The 17,978-nt window shown below is 37.5% G+C and overlaps 1 protein-coding gene across 5 annotated transcripts; it reads right to left on the bottom strand.

The window, feature by feature from the left end:
• Positions 1–457: 457 nt before the first annotated feature.
• LOC126827254 (DNA-binding protein P3A2) lies at positions 458–17,295 on the bottom strand. 5 transcript variants are annotated; one of them, XM_050556520.2, is made up of 9 exons: positions 17,250–17,295; positions 14,143–14,358; positions 12,876–12,990; positions 12,147–12,282; positions 9,305–9,454; positions 8,155–8,313; positions 7,323–7,568; positions 5,282–5,480; positions 458–4,279 (listed from the first exon to the last, which is right to left on the bottom strand). In XM_050556520.2, exons 2-9 carry the CDS (start codon positions 14,318–14,320, stop codon positions 4,089–4,091), a joined length of 1,374 nt encoding a protein of 457 aa, XP_050412477.1. In that variant the 5' UTR covers positions 14,321–14,358; positions 17,250–17,295; the 3' UTR covers positions 458–4,088. The 5 variants fall into 5 exon arrangements, with proteins under 5 accessions (XP_050412477.1, XP_050412478.1, XP_055958420.1 ...); XM_050556521.2 differs by lacking the exon at positions 17,250–17,295 and adding an exon at positions 16,550–17,160; XM_056102445.1 differs by lacking the exon at positions 17,250–17,295 and adding an exon at positions 15,231–15,307.
• Between the last annotated feature and the right edge of the window lie 683 nt (positions 17,296–17,978).

The raw sequence follows: 17,978 nt of genomic DNA, 5'->3' as shown, positions 1-17,978 counted from the left end.
ATAATTATTTCTCCTGATCATATGTTGTCATTGTGGGCCGAAATGGAAATTTCTTGGATTCTGTTTGGTCGAATAGTGGAGAGAGATAGAGAGAAATGGGGTTTAACGTCCACTCGACACAAACTAGGTCATTTCGGGACTTACATATGGTTCAGTTGTATTTCAATAATTCGCTTGCGCGTAGGGGTCTTTAGCAGTGGGAGGAAACAGGAGGACCCGGAGAAAACCCACGAGGTTGGACAGACGACCCTACTCCTTGTCATGTACAACCGGGGAAACGAAACCACGCCAGTTGACTCAGCGCTCGCGTGCTACCAGCCCCCTTCCCCACCCCCTTCCCGACTTGCTGTACAAACAGTTCCTCTGGTGATAAATTGATCTACACACACAAGATGTAAGAATACCCCCCTCCACCAACAAATTATAAACTGACCTATATACAAGCCATATTTTTTTTTAAATATGATTTTATTAAATGTTAAAGAGTAAACAATATTCTATATACAGCTGGGTGAATATGAACATACATTAAATAATAATAATAATAACACCATCTTTGATCTAGTCACATGGTAGTTCATAGATCATACTAGTTCTCTCCCTTGGCAAAACCTGTAAAGATTTCCTTATCTTCAGGTAAATGACTATTAAAAACCAAAAGTTCTGTTCAAAAGCTTTTCCTTCAAAGTTATGAAATTTTAAAAAAAATAATTTAATATATTTCAAGTGGCTATTTGTTTGATCAGGACCTGGAAGAACAGAAGAACAAACGGCTTGGCCCAATATAAATAATATTAATATAGTCCCACAGGAGTCTTACATGTCCACCATACTGGACTTAGCTCAATTTTGTTTAAAAGACACTTGTATTTTGCAAGCGTGAAGTATTCGGAGAACCACTCATCGTCTAAATCAAGCATTGGGTTAATTTCGTACATGACAAACAGCCATTTTCTTAAATTATTGGGATAAATATACATCCACTTATATCAACATAAAAATATCCGACAATGTGAAAACCTGGTTATTTAATCACTATGATTAAACATGCATTATGGGAGATCAGATAAAGTTCTCGCTATTATAGTTAAAATATAGATAACGTAAACAGATGACGTCACATTGTATTAATCATATTAAACATGGGAGATCAGATAAAGTTCTCGCTATAATAGTTAAAAAATAGATAACGTAAATAGAAGATGTTTGAAAATTTTGGTCAAATTGCTCCACTCTGAACCGAGATATTATCTTAAATATTTTAAGCCTATACTCGATCATCATTACTAAAGTCGGTCCGATAAAAAACATAGTCTCGATTATCCAATTTTTGATTTAATCATCAATGAGCATTGAGCAGCAGTCATGGATTCCAATCCAGTGAAAATCCTACACATAAGATGAAATCGAAAAAGTCAATTATGGTCTGAATGAGTTTATAAATGTCTAATTAATAGTTTATATAACATTTCAGGCCTTTAGAAAGACCATCAATAGACAGATTTAGCTCTTGAATAATGTATGTTTAATATAGTCCTAGGTCTGTGATGACAATAGATTGCCAGTTTCGATTGGAGTACTTGTAAATAGATGTTAAGTTCCGCCATTAAAATCTGTTATTATTGATACATTCAGGACCCATGTTCACAAAATATTCTCGGACTTCAGTTAAGAATTTACTCAAAATTGTTCACCTTATTTTAACTAAAATATAGCCCTTTATAAAACTTTTGTTGTTTTAATGTATCAAATACATCAATGAGGAACTTTATGCTATTTTTCGTGTTTGTGGATCAAATATATTTCTCATAAACAGTGATTAAAAGTTGGGTAAATTCTTAACTTAAGTGTGAGAATGCTTTGTGAACTCTGTGGCCTAACAAAAGATTGGAGAGAGAGAAATGAGTTTTCTGGAGGTTTTTATCTAGGCTGAAAATATGTCAGCTACTCACATATTTATTACTTCCCTTACATCACATGTATTCATTTGTCATTTCGTCATTGTGTGGTCATGTGACAAGGTCACAGAGTATTACGAAAATCATCTAATATCTCTGTAAAAGATGACTGCCTTCAACACATGACCTAATATCAAGCGACGTAAATCATTGGCTCAATGGCACCTGCATTTACATAAGACGTTACTGATTCGAACAGAATGGCACCGTTTACTCATTTTAATACCCATTTACACTAAAATAGGAAATAATTTTTACCTACAAATACTTCAAACGTCTTTATTTATTTTTCTAATACATAAAAAAAAATGTTTTAGAATTTAATTTGTCAAAGGACAAGAGTTAATATTTGTGGCTCATTAAGTCGCATCAATGTCATCCTTATCAGTGATTGTCGCGGCCTAGCGAATATTCACTGCTGATCAGTGTGACATGGTTTATATTGACAGGTCAATGATAAATAATAAAAGTATATTTTAAAACATCTGGTGAATAATATTAAACAATAAACTAATGTTTATATTACTTTAATAAGTCACAGAGTGGAACTGTAACATGCACTGAACATTCCAACTGTCCTGTCACAGTGAATCAAACAGACCCTGAATTCCTGTTCCCACTGTCCTGCCACAGTGAATCAAACAGACCCTGAATTCCTGTTCCCACTGTCCTGTCACAGTGAATCAAACAGACCCTGAATTCCTGTTCCCACTGTCCTGCCACAGTGAATCAAACAGACCCTGAACTGCTGTTTCAACTGTCCTGTCTGAGGGTCACAATGAATCAAACACACTATTATTATCCTATGGTTTACGATGAGAGAATATTGATCAACTATAAAGTTAAAAAATTAATGCTTATGACTGTAATCACCACACATATACTTCATATTTGGCAAGACTGTTTTTTATCAACGAAATTGGGTCAATTAGGACATTGAACCCCCATTTCAATTTTAAATATTTTTCCACAAACTGCATTTTATCTTGCAGAAACTGTCAGTGGCATTTAATTTGTGAGGATTTCTACAACGCTGTATAAATAGATTAATATTCAGGGACGTTTTGACGGAAGATTCACGAATATCAACTAATACGAGAGCATCATGTGACATGTTCCCTCAATCAAATGTCATGTGATAAAACACCTAGACGAGAATGCGTGAGTTAAATGGGGTTTAACGTTCCCTTGACTAACATATGGTTCAATTTTATTCCAATAATTTGCTTCTGTGTAGGGGTCTTTAGTATTGCATGAAAACCAGTGGATCCTCCCCCCGCCCCTCACACCTGGAGTATATAACTCTATTAATCAAGGTGACCGAATGGTTAGCATGTGCATGTTACATGATAAGGTCTGTCATTGAGTCAACTGGTCTGGTTTCGATTCCCCGGTTGTATGTGACAAGGAGTAGGATCGCCTGTCCAACCTCATGGGGTTTCTCCTGGTCCTCCGGTTTCCTCCCACTGCTAAAGACCCCTACATGCAAGCGAATTATTGAAATAAAATTGAACCATATGTTAGTCTTGAAATGACCTAGTTTGTGTCCAGTGGACTTTAAACCCCATTTCTCTCTCTCTCATTAATCAACACTGTCCATGTAATGTGGGGTGAAGGATGAGACTATCTGTACACAACTGAAGATGGCTGGTTTTCATATATCAATCTACTGCTTTATAATTAAAGTCTCTATGATGGTTTTTTTCACACAACTTAAACTCCTTTAATTTAATGTTCACAGTATTTCAGTATTGGAGGATTTCTCAAATAATGTCTAGATACGATTCTGTAACTCTTGCACGTACGTATCTGTTAGTTCACAGACGCGTATCAACTCGATGTCATCTTGTACTTCATATAGAACCTTGTTCGACCTTCATCATCCACGCGTATAAACTGCGTATCAACTTTCAGCATTTTGTATACAATCTTGGTGCACCATTCATCATCCATGCGAATCAACTTTCGTCAGATTGTATAGAATCTTGGTGCACCAGCACCATTCATGCCAGCAGCAACTCCTACAGGAAAACCACATGAAATAAAACATGTCCAAAACTAGAATTTAACATCAACACTTGAAACATGATTTGTAAATTATTTAACAAAATGTCACATGACACATCTCCGTCACGTTGCATTACGGGTAATCTGCGATTGGTCCATTGATGAAACTTCCACGGCCTGAGTGGCATCGGGAACTTCTGTTTTTAATGTTATTGGTGCCATAGCAACTTGAACGTTTTGTTGAACGCCATCTGTTATTGATGCTAAACTTGTAGCCACTGTCTGGTAAACTGAAGCAGGAATGGTCACTATACCTACAACAGAAAAATATCATTTCATTTCATTTAATTTGCCACTGCAGTCACAATACGATATGTATTGCTATTCAAGTGCTACGATGTGTATTGCTATTCAGGTGCTAGTATACGATTCGTGTCACGATGCATGACCACGTCAATATTTACCAAGAACACAACAGGATGGCTATGTTTTATATCACGATGTGGATCCAAATAAGGACCAAAACAATTTAAGAGTGTTTGTGTACCTATAGATAATATATGACATGGTTAATTAAGAGTGACAGGTTACTTATTGAAGCGTAAAAACATAAAAAAGAAGCGTGAAACATTGATTCAAAGTCTCATGATTCAATATGCAATCGTGAGAAGGTGAATCGTGACACATTGATTGAACAATATATCGTGGCAGCAATAGTTGTAGCCCATAATTCCAGTTCACACATAGAATCGTGTAAAACTAGGCAAATAATTAATCATAATAGAACGACAAGCATCGATTGATTGTAGGCCTACCTCTCACCAGTTTATTTCAGGTGTACAGATATAAGCTGGATTTGATTATTTTCAGCTGCTTATTTTGTATTTTTGCTAGTTGAAAACACAGAAAATCATACTACTCAATACGGTATTGGAGACTGGTCAATCTAGTTCACCATATGAATGAATGATTTGACATGGGATTTTAAAGTATTACCAAGCTAATTAAGAGAGAGAGAGAGAGAGAGAGAGGGAGGGAGAGAGAGAGAGAGAGAGAGAGAGAGAGAGAGAGAGAGAGTTTAACCTCCACTGACACAAACTCAGGACTAACATATAGTTCAATTTTATTTCAATAATTCACTTGCGTGTAGGGGTCTTTAGAAGTGAGAGGAAACCGGAGCACACAAAGAAAACCCACGAGGTTAGACATGCGACCCTACAACCGGGGAATCGAAACCACGCCAGTTGACTCAATGACAGACCTTATGATACAGAGCGCACAGTCATCCAACCCCCCAACAATAAATAAATAATCACCTCCAATAGAAGCATCACCAGTGAGAATAATTTGTCCGTTCTGATTAATGGTAGCCCCTGATAACGTGGCCACACCACCTTGTCCATCTGCCATCTCTACACTGACTGGTGTCATATGATTACCAATCTCCTGATTAGTTGCTACATCAGCCAATGTTTGAACAGCTTGGGTTGCTTCTTGCTGTGTGTGACCCGGTATCTGAATCAATAAAATAAATCGTGACGTTAATATTTATAAATAGCCGTAATAGAAACAATACACATTAAAATACACATCTATATTACGTTTCGTTTTTTTTATACTTTCGATGGCCTACACTACATGAAGATCTGACCGGTTGTATTGGGAGGTTGCAACAGGGGTCGTACGAGCGACTTTTGACCCTATGACATCAGACAACGATTAATCAATCAGTGTTGACGTTTCCAGTGGTTTACCCACAGTTCCGTGCATCGCACACCAAGAAGTTGCCGTAACAGAGCATTTCATTGACCTATCCCTCACATTAACCAGAACGACAGTAATGTTCAAGATCCTAGTGTTGTGAAGACAAGTAAAACAAAATTTTGAACTACAAAAAAAGAAACGAAATAGGATCTGTGTTTTAATCAGATTGTGATAGAAATAAACAGTTGTTTGCCTGGACCCCTATCAGGGTGTGCACAAGTCAGAACACTTAATATTCCAGGAGTCATTTACCAGATTCCAGGAGTTCCTGTATAGAATTCTACATCATAATGTATTTTTTTTTTTTACGCTTGAAGAACATTTATGGCAACGAACTCGTGAACTTTTGAAGAAACATTCGATGACTACATTCAGTTTTATATCTTAAAATATAGCAAAACCACAAATGTTAGTTTTCCAGGAGTTTCAAGGAGTAATCTTGTGTTTCCAGTACTGGAAATCACATTTTTATTTTTCCAGGAGTTTCAAGAAGTGTGCGAACTTTGCCTATACACCCACAAACAGCAAGACCATATCTCTAAACATACATCAACACCAAGTTTTATCTAAAAATGTGACTAGAAAATTAACTGCACAATGATCTGAAGAAGAAATTCAATGGGGGGACTTCTCCCTAAGTTTCAATGAATAATCTTATCAATTATGAGAACATTGTAAATATTAATATGCAGGGGGAATAACTCCAACAAACACTACTGAAAAATTCAGATTTTTTTTCAGATACCTCATTTTGCCTCTTATACAAATTCCTACCAAGTTTTACATTAATCCTTTGCTAACTTTATTCTGTATCATTTTCACAGGTGCTCACAGTCAAATAAGAATCAAACAAGTGTATGAAATTTACAATACAAAAATTTACATATTTGGGTCATGAATAAGAAAAAAAAATATTCTGGTTTTCAGACGATTCTTGCTAAAATATCAGATGTGGTAGACAGATTTTTGTGTCTCTACGGGACTAAATGACTTCTTATAAACAATTATAGGAGTGTATGATTATCCAGTAACATTTATCTTATGTAGCATTATCCAGTAACATTAACATTCGGTAATTAAAGAGACTTTTTCATTCTTTATATGTGACCGCTCCCACGAAACCAGGCGCTTGTCGCACAACATTATTTTGTACTACAGACACAAAAGCATAAACTGTATACCTTCTTGTTGCTGTGAATGAGCCGAACTCAATTCCAGATGATACGACAAATTTAAAAAGAATTGCATTTTTTGGAAAGCTTAGGCTGTGGACTATTCAAATATAGTACCAGATCTATTTTTATAAAAATGACCAAGAGCCTGGTTTTGTGGGAGCAGCTCAGATAATTTGAAATAAAAACAAGTTATACTTCCCCTTGAAGTTATAATACATACTGTGTATTATAGGGAGAGGGGTTTTAAATAGGCTAAGCCTCTTCCCCAAAACCATTCAGACATCCTGAATAAAATATTGTTTATATAAATTATAGGGAGAGGGGTTTTAAATAGGCTAAGCCTCTTCCCCAAAACCATTCCAACTTCCTGAATAAAATATTGTTTATATATAAAAAAATAAAAATAATATTTACTTACCGCATGTACGACAGTAGCTTGTGTACCATCAGGTAAAGTTACAACGGGATTACCATTAGGACCAGTTTCTATATGTATAATCGATACAGTACCATCTGGATTATTGATAGTTTGATACATGGTACTGGCGTAATTAACCGTCGCTTGTTGTACAACACCTTCATTAAATACACTCAATAAATCTTCACGGCCATGATGTTTATAACAATTCTTTACAATAGTACGTAATGCTTCCGTCCATGAAACCTGTTGACAAGAGTGAAACAACATATATATTTATCCAATCTCATTAAAACACAGATCCTATTTCGTTTCGTTTTTTAGAGTTCAAAATTTCGTTTTTACTTGAATTTAGTACACTAAGATCTGGAAGAGTTGTTATCATTGACATGTTCTGGATAATATGAGGTATTAGCCAATGAAACGGGTCTGTTATGGTGCGATTTTGGCGTGAGGCGCAAGGAACTGTGGGTAATCCATTAGAAACCCTACTCCTTGTCACGTTCAACCGGGAATCGAAACCACGCCAGTTGACTCAATGACAAACTTTATGATACAGCACGCACTTGGTAACCATTCGGCCATCCAACCCCCCCACATGAAAACATAAGCTAAAAATGCAATTTTTCGCCATAATCCAGGAAGTTAAGGCCTGACACACAAGAATATGGAAAGAAACAGAGATGTTTGGGATAAAAACCTATATATCTTGGTCATTATTGGATATAAACTGACCTGGATAGTGTGCACAAAGAAAATGTGAAACGATAGATGTCCTGGGGTGATGACAATAAACATATACATAAAAACTATAACCAAATAAGGAACTTACTCGTTTTTTCTCTTCGTCCGATCTAGCATCAGATCTGACATTAGCCCAGGGTAGATCAACTGGCCACCACGCAGGACGACATTCTGGTTTACCCCAACCAGGTTTACTACGACCTGTAGAATATTTCAACATCTCCGGTATAAAGTTACGTAACTGGGCCTGAAAATAAAAATATTACCATATAAAACAATGTTCAGGGCCCGGTTTCTTGAAATCTTAACTAAAGATAAAATCCAAATTTTAGTAGGTTCTTCGGTTTTGATTGGCTAAGCACTAAAATCAATCTAATATTATCCAATCAAATTACTAAAATTTGGATTTTATCTTAGTTAAAATTTCATGAAACAGTCCCCAGTTTATGAAATGGGGTTCAACGGTCTACTATCTTGCACAGACTGGGCTAATGAAGACGTGTATAAGCAATACAAGAGAGGGAGAGAAATGGTGTTTAATGTTTACTCAACATAATCTAGGTCATTTCGGGACTAACATATGGTTCAATTTATTTCAATTTCTATGTTAAAGTGTAGTCATGTAGAGGTTGAATGTGAGAGAGAGAGAGAGAAGGGGTTTAACGTCCACTCGACACAAACTAGGTCATTTCGGCACTAACATATGGTTTAATTTTATTTCAATAATTCGCTTGCGCGTAGGTGTCTTTAGCAGTGGGAGGAAACCGGAGGACCCAAAGAAAACCCACGAGGTAGGACAGGCGACCCTACTCCTTGCCACGTACAACCGGGGATTCGAAACCACGCCAGTTGACTCGATGACAGACTTTATGATACAGCGCGCGCACGCTAACCATTCAGCCATCCAACCCCCCGGAGGTTGAATGTTCTTGTCTGATGCCACTATTACATCATGTATTAACAAGGGAAGTAACTGTAACATTGACGTCAAAACTATGTGATGTCATTGATTAGATGCGTCATAGAACTATTCCTATGAGACGCCTAATCTCGCTTGGTACGCTGACATGCGCATTGCCAGTTTCGGTCTGAATTTTTTTTTTTAAGTCAACAGTATGTAAGTGACAGTTTCAGTTACACTCGTGTATTACCAGAAAAGAACTTTGCTCAAACACCACACTTGACGCGATGCTTTAGCGCATTGCTCTATATTAACAAGGGAAGTAACTGTAACATACCTGAGTCATTTTATCAACTTGAGTTGGTATTCCATCAATAACTAAGGGAGGTAACTCATGTAAATGTGACGTATCAACACCAGTCTGTGGAGCTTCTTGTTGTAACATGGCTTCTAGATCTTGCATCACAGCTGCTTTAGTACTCTTTATCTGAAATACATCAATAAAATATTTCTATACACTGGTTGAATAATATAACAATATCGTCGGTGGGGAGTCAAAAGGTAGTATCTGGATTTCGCAAAATTGTCCAGGAGACTCAAAAATAGCAGAGGTTAAGAATCAAAACGTCTTATAAAACCGTCACCTCAAAATGTTGTATGTAAAATGTCGTATTTTTTAAGCTTTTCCCAAATATTTATGTACAAAATGTATTTGTAGCTATTTAAACAGTATGTATCCGCACATATCATGATCAACATCTAATGCAGAAATAAGAAGTGAAAGCTAGTTATTTGTAATTTTATACAGCAAAGACGTATATCTCAGGAAAATATTCACCTTTACCTGCTTCAATTTCATAGATTTCACACAGTAGAGGCTCAACAATAATTTCAATAATATGTATTTAACCATAAAACAATACTGGCTATATTCCGTTCGACTGTAATGCTTTGGTTAGATACAAAGTTGATTTTTTTCAAGAAAATACGACATTTTTGCTCTTCTTAATAATTTTTTACTTTGGAACACCCCATATACAGTGCACTCTGTCACATCCGACCTCTGATCACTCCGGCACTCTGTTACATCCGGCACCATTTTAATGTCCCGATTTATTTCCTTATTACTTCAGCCAAAAAATCTCTGAGTAATCCAACCTCTGTACGTTCCGGATTACGACATCAATCAGCTGTCCCATCATACAATTTCCATTGAATCGACACCGTATAATCCGGCCTTCAATCGGTAGGTGTGAAGCAAACACTTGCCGATCAATTATCCGTGAGATTAAAATTGGATGGGTGTGAAGCCACAAAAGATTAACAAGCAATCACCAATCAATTATCTGCGAGATTAAAACTCGCTAACGTGGGTCTTTGTTGATTACTTTGATAATTTTAATCTCTTGTACGACAGTTGTGACGAATAATCAAGAATATCCACAAATTTTTCTCCGAATTCACAGTCGTAAAAATATTCCTAGCACCTGTTGGAAACATTTGTTGCGCATGCCGATTGAACCTGAATAACGAACGTGAATAACGTATAAGTTTTGTCACCCTACGTATCTCTTCGAACCGTTTGACGACGACCTGGGGATGCTAGAGTCACAGTTCGGAATGTCCCAAATTGACAGAATTGCAATCGAGTGACGCGGAATTAAGTCTGTCACAGTTCTGTCAGTCCCGACGACGGAGGTGGTGTGAGTAGAATTGTGAAGTAATTAAACACGACGAACAGGTTTCGGTTGCATGGTTGGATGAGATATTTATATATCCAGTCGACGAATGCGTTGTGGCCAGAAGTACCCATTTTCACTTGATTGTCATTATTTTTGGGATTGAGAGAATTCAATTCCGGAACGTTCAATCGAGTACGCCCATTATCAATGAACACGTGATAGCAAAGACAAGAGTGCGATCAACTGAAGACGGCGAAGAAGATAAATTAACGACAGATTTGACCTATTCAAAATGCCTACGCATGTTAAATGAAATAAAAATTAACGTAATAAAATTTTGAATGTACAGAAAGGTTTATCATCTTTAAAGGGAATAACATTCTGGTGATTCGAAGTTCTATGTTCGAAGCTACATTATAATACTTCCGGTTTTCGAAGTTACAATATTTCCGGTTTTGAGAAAACTGGGTATTCCGACACTCTGCATAATCCGACATATTGTAACGATCCCGTACAATGTCGGATGTGACAGAGTGCACTGTACAACATTTTGAAACAGTATCTATAAAACCTCTTTTTATTGGCTTAGAAATACAACCAGATGAGAAGATGCACAAGAAAATTCTCATTCTGAAGAAGCCAAATGGGCTATATGGGGAAGAAGATCAACAGAAGATCAGCTGATCAAGGTCAGAACATGAGCTGAATGTGAGTTATTTAGAATATGGTTGAACCACACTAATGATGTCCACAACCATATAAACAGTAAACTTACATTTTCTAGGGCTTTCCCAAAACTTCTTGCCTCATATTCAGTTTTAACCAAATTAAATATAAAGCGATAAAAATTCTAAATATATAAATATCATTTTCTAGGGGCCGAGATTCGAAAACTTACTACATTTTCTAGGGGCTGATATCCAAAAACTTACGTTTTCTAGAGGCTGATATCCAAAAACTTACGTTTTCTAGAGGCTGATATCCAAAAACTTACGTTTTCTAGAGGCTGATATCCAAAAACTTACGTTTTTCTAATGGCTAATATCCAAAAACTTACGTTTTCTAGAGGCCGATATCCAAAACTTTACGTTTTATAGGGGCTGATATCCAAAAAATTACGTTTTCTAGGGGCCGATATCCCAAAACTTACGTTTTCTAAAGGCCGATATCCCAAAACTTACATTTTCTAGGGGCTGATATCCAAAAACTTACGTTTTCTAGAGGCCGATATCCAAAACGTTACGTTTTATAGGGGCTGATATCCAAAAAATTACGTTTTCTAGGGGCTGATATCCCAAAACTTACGTTTTCTAATGGCCGATATCCCAAAACTTACGTTTTTCTAGGGGCTGATATCCAAAAACTTACCTTTTCTAGAGGCTGATATCCAAAACATTACGTTTTATAGGGGCTGATATCCAAACCAAAAATTTACGTTTTCTAGAAGCTGATATCCAAAAACTTACGCTTTCTCGTTGGTGATACCCAAAAACTTACCACGTTTTCTAGGGGTTGAGATCCAAAAACTTTAAATGAACTGTTTGAACTATTGGGTCGTCCAGGTGTACAACATAAAACAACTGCCTGTTGTCCGACACGTGTTGTATATTCTTCTATAGTATTCTTTAATTTTCTATAATAACAAACAACATGTTAACAACTCTAATACTATAGGGGGAACCACAGTGACTAAGCGGGTAAGGCGCTGACTCGATAGTCTGAACGTCACTTGTACCGTGAGGGCCCAGACCAAGAGGTGCTTTGAAATGTTATCCCATTTCATAATGGATATTATACAGTCGAAGGATAAGACAATTGTTTATCTGCCAAGTCTTGGGCTAATGGCTGTAAAAGAGAGAGAGAGAGAGAGAGTTTAACGTCCACTCGACACAAACTACGTCATTTCGGGACTAACATATGGTTTAATTTCATTTCAATAACTCGCTTGTGCGTAGGGTCTTTAGCAGTGGGAGGAAACCGTAGGACCAGGGAGAAAACCCACGAGGTTGGACAGGCGACCCTACTCCTTGTCACGTACAACCGAGAAATCAAAACCCTGCCAGTTGACTCAATGACAGACCGTATGATACAGCTCACTCGTGCTAACCACCCCCCCCCCCCCCAACATAGAAAATGGGGTTTAATGTCCGACTGGGCTAATAAAGACATGCATCTGCCAGATTACATAGGATAGGACATTTCTTTAAGCTGACGATTAAAATTTACCGTAATAATCTTGTCTGTTGCCGCTTTCGTCTTGATGGATTTGTTTCGAATTGGTGTGGATGGCCCTTTCTTCGTCCGGTTGCTATGGCAGCTGCTGCAGCTATTCCCACTGTTCCTAAAAATAATTTAAGATAGAATATAATAATTTAAACTACATTTTACGTAGTGGTTCAAATTTTGAATAATATCTATGATCACTCGCTAAGGACAATTGTCATCTGCTAAAATGGAAATATTGCAGGGCTATAGGCCTACTTTCTAGGACTATTAAACCATGATTTTTGTGACACATGACACAATTACATGGAATACAACTTACTGTTCTGCTCCGAACCAGACTAATAAAGACGGGCATACGTCATACAGTATGCTATGAGGGAAATTTTGCTCGGGCAGCGGCACTATGACCTACTCTTATATCGAATTCCAACCGCCAAGGGATCCTTTACGTGCAGGCCAATGTATACACGGGACATCCGTTTTTTTGTCCTATCCGAACGATTAGAGAGCTGTTCTTGTCAGACCCTCCTTTCTGCATCACTGACAAAAGGAAACCACATTGAAAAATCCTGATGAACTTTCTCGGCCAATGCAGGGATCGAACACCCGACCTTCAGGCTAGTCAGCTAGCTTCCTACCCGCTTAGCAACCGTGACTCTTAAGTTACGTGAAGGGTTTATTACAGCGATGTTTCGACGAGGGTTATCCTGTCTTTATCAAGCAAAGAATGTCAACCATAGTACAATGAGGATAGATATACAAAATTTGGAACAAAGATAAACATTTATACAATCAGTTAGATACCATCAAACGGATGGGATGCCATAAGGGTGGGTAGTAATGAACTATGTACAAAAACAGGATTATAAAGACAGCTAGATTGGGCGGTGAATATCCTTACACAGGAGGAACCCACTAGGAGACAATGATCAGTATAGACTAGGTAATTTCGGGACTAACATATGGTTCAATTTTATTTCAATAATTCGCTTGCAGGTAGGGGTCTTTAACAGTGTGAGGAAACCGGAGGACCTGGAGAAAACCCAAGAGGTTCGACAGGCGACCCTACTCCTTGTCATGTACAACCGGGGATTCGAAACCATGCCAGTTGACTCAATGACAGGCCTAATGATTCGGCGCGCACGTGCTAACCATTCGGCCATCCAATCCCCTGATTGGATAGCATTTACATCTTCTACACAAATCACAGGTTCAAATCTAGGCAGGGATTAGACTTGTCATACCTACATCTTTATATGATGCTTACCTGCTGCTGCTAGTTGAGCTGTTACTTCATCTGACACGGAACCATGCAGTAGCTCAGATGCATCAAAAGTACTCTCCGGGGAGCTTGGATCACTGATGTCATCGTCCATCATGGTAGCGTTAAGCTGGGATGTATTGATAGAAATACTATTTGACAGACTGTGTACGTTCATCATCATATCGCTTTGTATTCATCCGACTAGTTCTTATATAAAATCTGAAATAAAATCAAATCAAATTTAATGTCCTACCGTTCTGCTCCGAACTGGACTAATGAAGACGGGCATACGCCATACAGTGTTCTATAAGGGAAATTTTGCCCGGACAGCTGCACTATGGCCTAATCTTATATCAAATTCCACGTTTCAAGGGAACTTTTACGTGCACACCAATGCGCACACAGGACCCCAGTTTTCCGTACCATTGGAACGACTAGACAGCTATTCTTGTCAGGCAAGCCGGCCAACATCACTAACAAGGGGAAACCACGCCGGAAAATCTGGATGAACTTTCTCTGCCAATACAGGGGTCGAACACCCGACATCTAGGCTAGCGAGTCTGAAATAAAACAAACGGTTGACGGGCAAGATATCTGCCCACATTTTGCAAGAGATAGACAGAGAACAAGCTCAAAAAAAAAGGGATTTTTTGTACTATAAGGGGTCATAAGTCCCAGTCCGATCTGCAGTAATATCGAAAAGAACCAAAATCTTTGGGATATAAACATATTATTTTAAGTTTCAATGAAATCAGAAAACAGTTAGAGGGTTCACAATCTAAAGATAGGTTGCCACACAACAAAACATACGCCCACAGCAGCTATATCGTCCAAGCAGTCGACAAAGGTTTTCGCATATTTATTCTTTTGTAGGTAATTGGGGGTATTTTCAAGATAATTTTATATAGAACAAATTATAATTTTCGTCGTTTGAGGGTTCTACAAACTGAAACATTTACAACAAGATTCTAAATAGGCCACCGGACTGGCTAAGAACTTAAAGCAGGCCTACTCATACGTAAGTTACCTTAAAAATATGATTATACAAAATTACAGGTAAATTCTTGATTGAAAAGCAGTTACTGAATTACCGGTCAGGATTTCTGTACAGGTACTAGGAAATTCAAGTATTTCTCGTTGTTGGACTTTGCTCCTGTTTGTGCAGCAACTAAAATTTAAATTTATTTATTAAATTTTAGCATTTGCCAAAATGCCATCCCAATTAAACCTACATTATACAAGAGCTAAATCTGCCTATTGCAGGCCTTTCTTTAGGCCTGAAATGTTATATAAATTATTAATTAGACATTAATTAACATAAAAAGACCTTAATCAACTCTCGATGCCATCTTATGTGTTCGATTTTCACAGGATTCAAATCCGACTGCTGCTCAAGGCTGATGATTAAATGCAAAAATGGATAAGCAAGATTATGTTTTTTTTATTGAGGCTAGGCCTAAAATTCAATCGCTAATATCTTGGTTCAGAGTGGATCAATTTGAGTGAAAATTTTAGCATATATTCTCTTTACTACATTATCTAGTTTTTTTTAACTATTATAGTAAAAATTGCCAGCTCTTCATCTTATCTTCAATAATACCCCCTAAAATTCTTTGACTTTGAGGTTCGCACTCATGACGTCAACAGGCAGACTATCCCCACTCAGAAAAAAATAGGTGAGGCTGCATTACGTTTTCCATTTATTTCCATTTTGAGTGGAGTCTGTGTTACATTCACACAAGGGGGATCACAGTGCAAGCTTAGATGCTGGCTCGCTAGCCTGGAGGTCGGGTGTTTGATCCCTGCATTGACAGAGAAAGTTCATCTAGATTCCCCCTTGTCAGGCATTGTCAGTGCCTGACAAGGACAGCTGTGTAGTCATTTAGAGAGGATTAAAAACCGAGGTCCCGAGTACACATTGGCGTGCATGTAAAATATCCTTTGACAGTTGGAATTCGAACACTGTATGGCGGATGCCCATCTTCATTAGTCTAGTCGCAGCAGAACAGTAGGAGGATGTTAAACCCCATTCTATTTCATATCATTTCATTCACTAGATTTGATATTTATTGATTGTTTATTTCTTGCAATTATTTTGTGGCTTATCTTGTTCGCAGCTTTGTCTTATTTGTTTGTTTTTTGGGGTTTTTTTTTTTAGAATTACATGTAGTTGCGTTCGCCTGCACTTCAATTGCCACTTACTATTATTAGGGCCTAAACTATGTATAGGATAGGCTATGGTACTACAGAGATGTGCAGGAATGTGTGTTGTGTATTCATTTGAATAAGTCACTTGGCTTTTGCACTCAGATTTTTGTTGTCCTATTGAAAAGGCTAATTTTATTATCATACTAAACAGGCCCCATAGTTATTATTGTTTAAAGCCTTATTTCATTCCCGTTAAAATTACCTCAGTTGCCACACCAGTTGTGCATCTAAAACAACGACAACGTCTAGCAAACTGGTGGGAGATAATTTATGTGTAAACATGGTCGCCATATTGATGTTGGTCATGACGTACAATGTGGCAATGGCCATCTTTGATTTGGGGAATTCTAACATTATCTAACAAATGTGCACGAATTTAACTAATAGAATGGACGAAATTAAATCGTCTGCAATCTTCTATCCACCCTGAAGATCTGACTGCGCAAGTTCAGTCGTACATGCGTAAGTTTGTGCGTCTGCGCTTGAGTTTGCGCGCACATGGGGACAAAGAGCTGGGCAAGTCCCCCGAAACTTCTGGAGGCTCGTGTTGGAAATTAATAGGGGAGCCGCGATTGGAAAATATTTTTTTTCTCGAACCATCAACCTTCTAATGGAATGAATTAACAACACACCTAGTTAGCTATTATCAACAATGGCTGTCTAAAGAAGATCGAACTCGGAGATGTTGATCTCAAACGCTGAGCAAGGACATTTTTTTTTCACAACCATAATGGGTACAAGTACTGCGACTGCGCAACCTCAATTTACAAGAATTTGCCTGTTAACCCGCAGAATTGAACAATTAAGAGATCGTCGGTATAAGGATTTGGGTGTTGATGGAACAAGAAATGTATATTACGAGAAAATAAGAAAGAAATTACGTTGGTATTAGCGATACTTACAGATTCTCGCCTCAATCACCGAACTGTGTCAAATATTCATCCGCGAATGGACCGAATTACACCACTCTTATAATAGTCCGCAGGGTTTCTTATAGACCTTTACTAGCTGGGCTACCACCCGGCGTATAATATTATAAAATAAAATTAACGAAATTTCCCATCATGAAATAAAAAAAAAACATCAATTGAAAATAAAAGAAAGAAAATGAAAGTAACATTTCTCTAAACTATAGAAAAATGAAGATTCCTTTCACCTGTCCCTTTATTTTGGTTCAGCCATTTCTTCCACCATACATCGAATATTCTAATGTAAAGTTTTAATTTTTGATCATCTTGTATCTGCCTTGCAAGGACAGATAAAAGAAAATACACAAGTTTCTATAACCTTAGTAAGCTTATTTTCTCTTTCTTTATCGTCAGAGAATTTGGTATTGTAAAACTGTAGTTACCTCCCTTGCATTGCTTATAATTTTTTCCCGTGCGCCCAATTTTATACATAGCGGAGCTCTTGGTTTTTTTTAGACAAAATGTTCGATCTGGAATGAAATGCTGTTTTAATATCTCGTCAACGCATGGCGTTTGTCCGTCTTCATTACGTCTGTTGGTGCAGAGGACGTGTCGTTAACCCACATTTAATCCACAGCCAATACGGAACAAATTCGTGGTATTCAATTAAAAGAAAAGGGAGGGAGAGAAATGGGGTTTAACGTCCACTCGCCACAAACTAGA

The sequence above is a fragment of the Patella vulgata genome, chromosome 7 (genome assembly GCF_932274485.2).
Source record: "Patella vulgata chromosome 7, xgPatVulg1.2, whole genome shotgun sequence".
In the NCBI taxonomy this organism is placed as follows: domain Eukaryota; kingdom Metazoa; phylum Mollusca; class Gastropoda; family Patellidae; genus Patella; species Patella vulgata.
Note: the sequence above shows the minus strand (reverse complement) of the source record. Positions and strands in the feature narration are given on the sequence as shown.

Bases quoted from the DNA above. Each gene is read 5' to 3' on its own strand.
- LOC126827254 (XM_050556520.2), bottom strand. From the start codon at position 14,320: ATGATGATGAACGTACACAGTCTGTCAAATAGTATTTCTATCAATACA. The intron at 12,283-12,875 runs GTAAATTTTAAT...TTGTTATTATAG, and splicing joins CAACAGACAAGATTATTACG to AAAATTAAAGAATACTATAG. The intron at 5,481-7,322 runs GTAAGTAAATAT...TTATTGATTCAG, and splicing joins AAGCTACTGTCGTACATGCG to ATACCGGGTCACACACAGCA.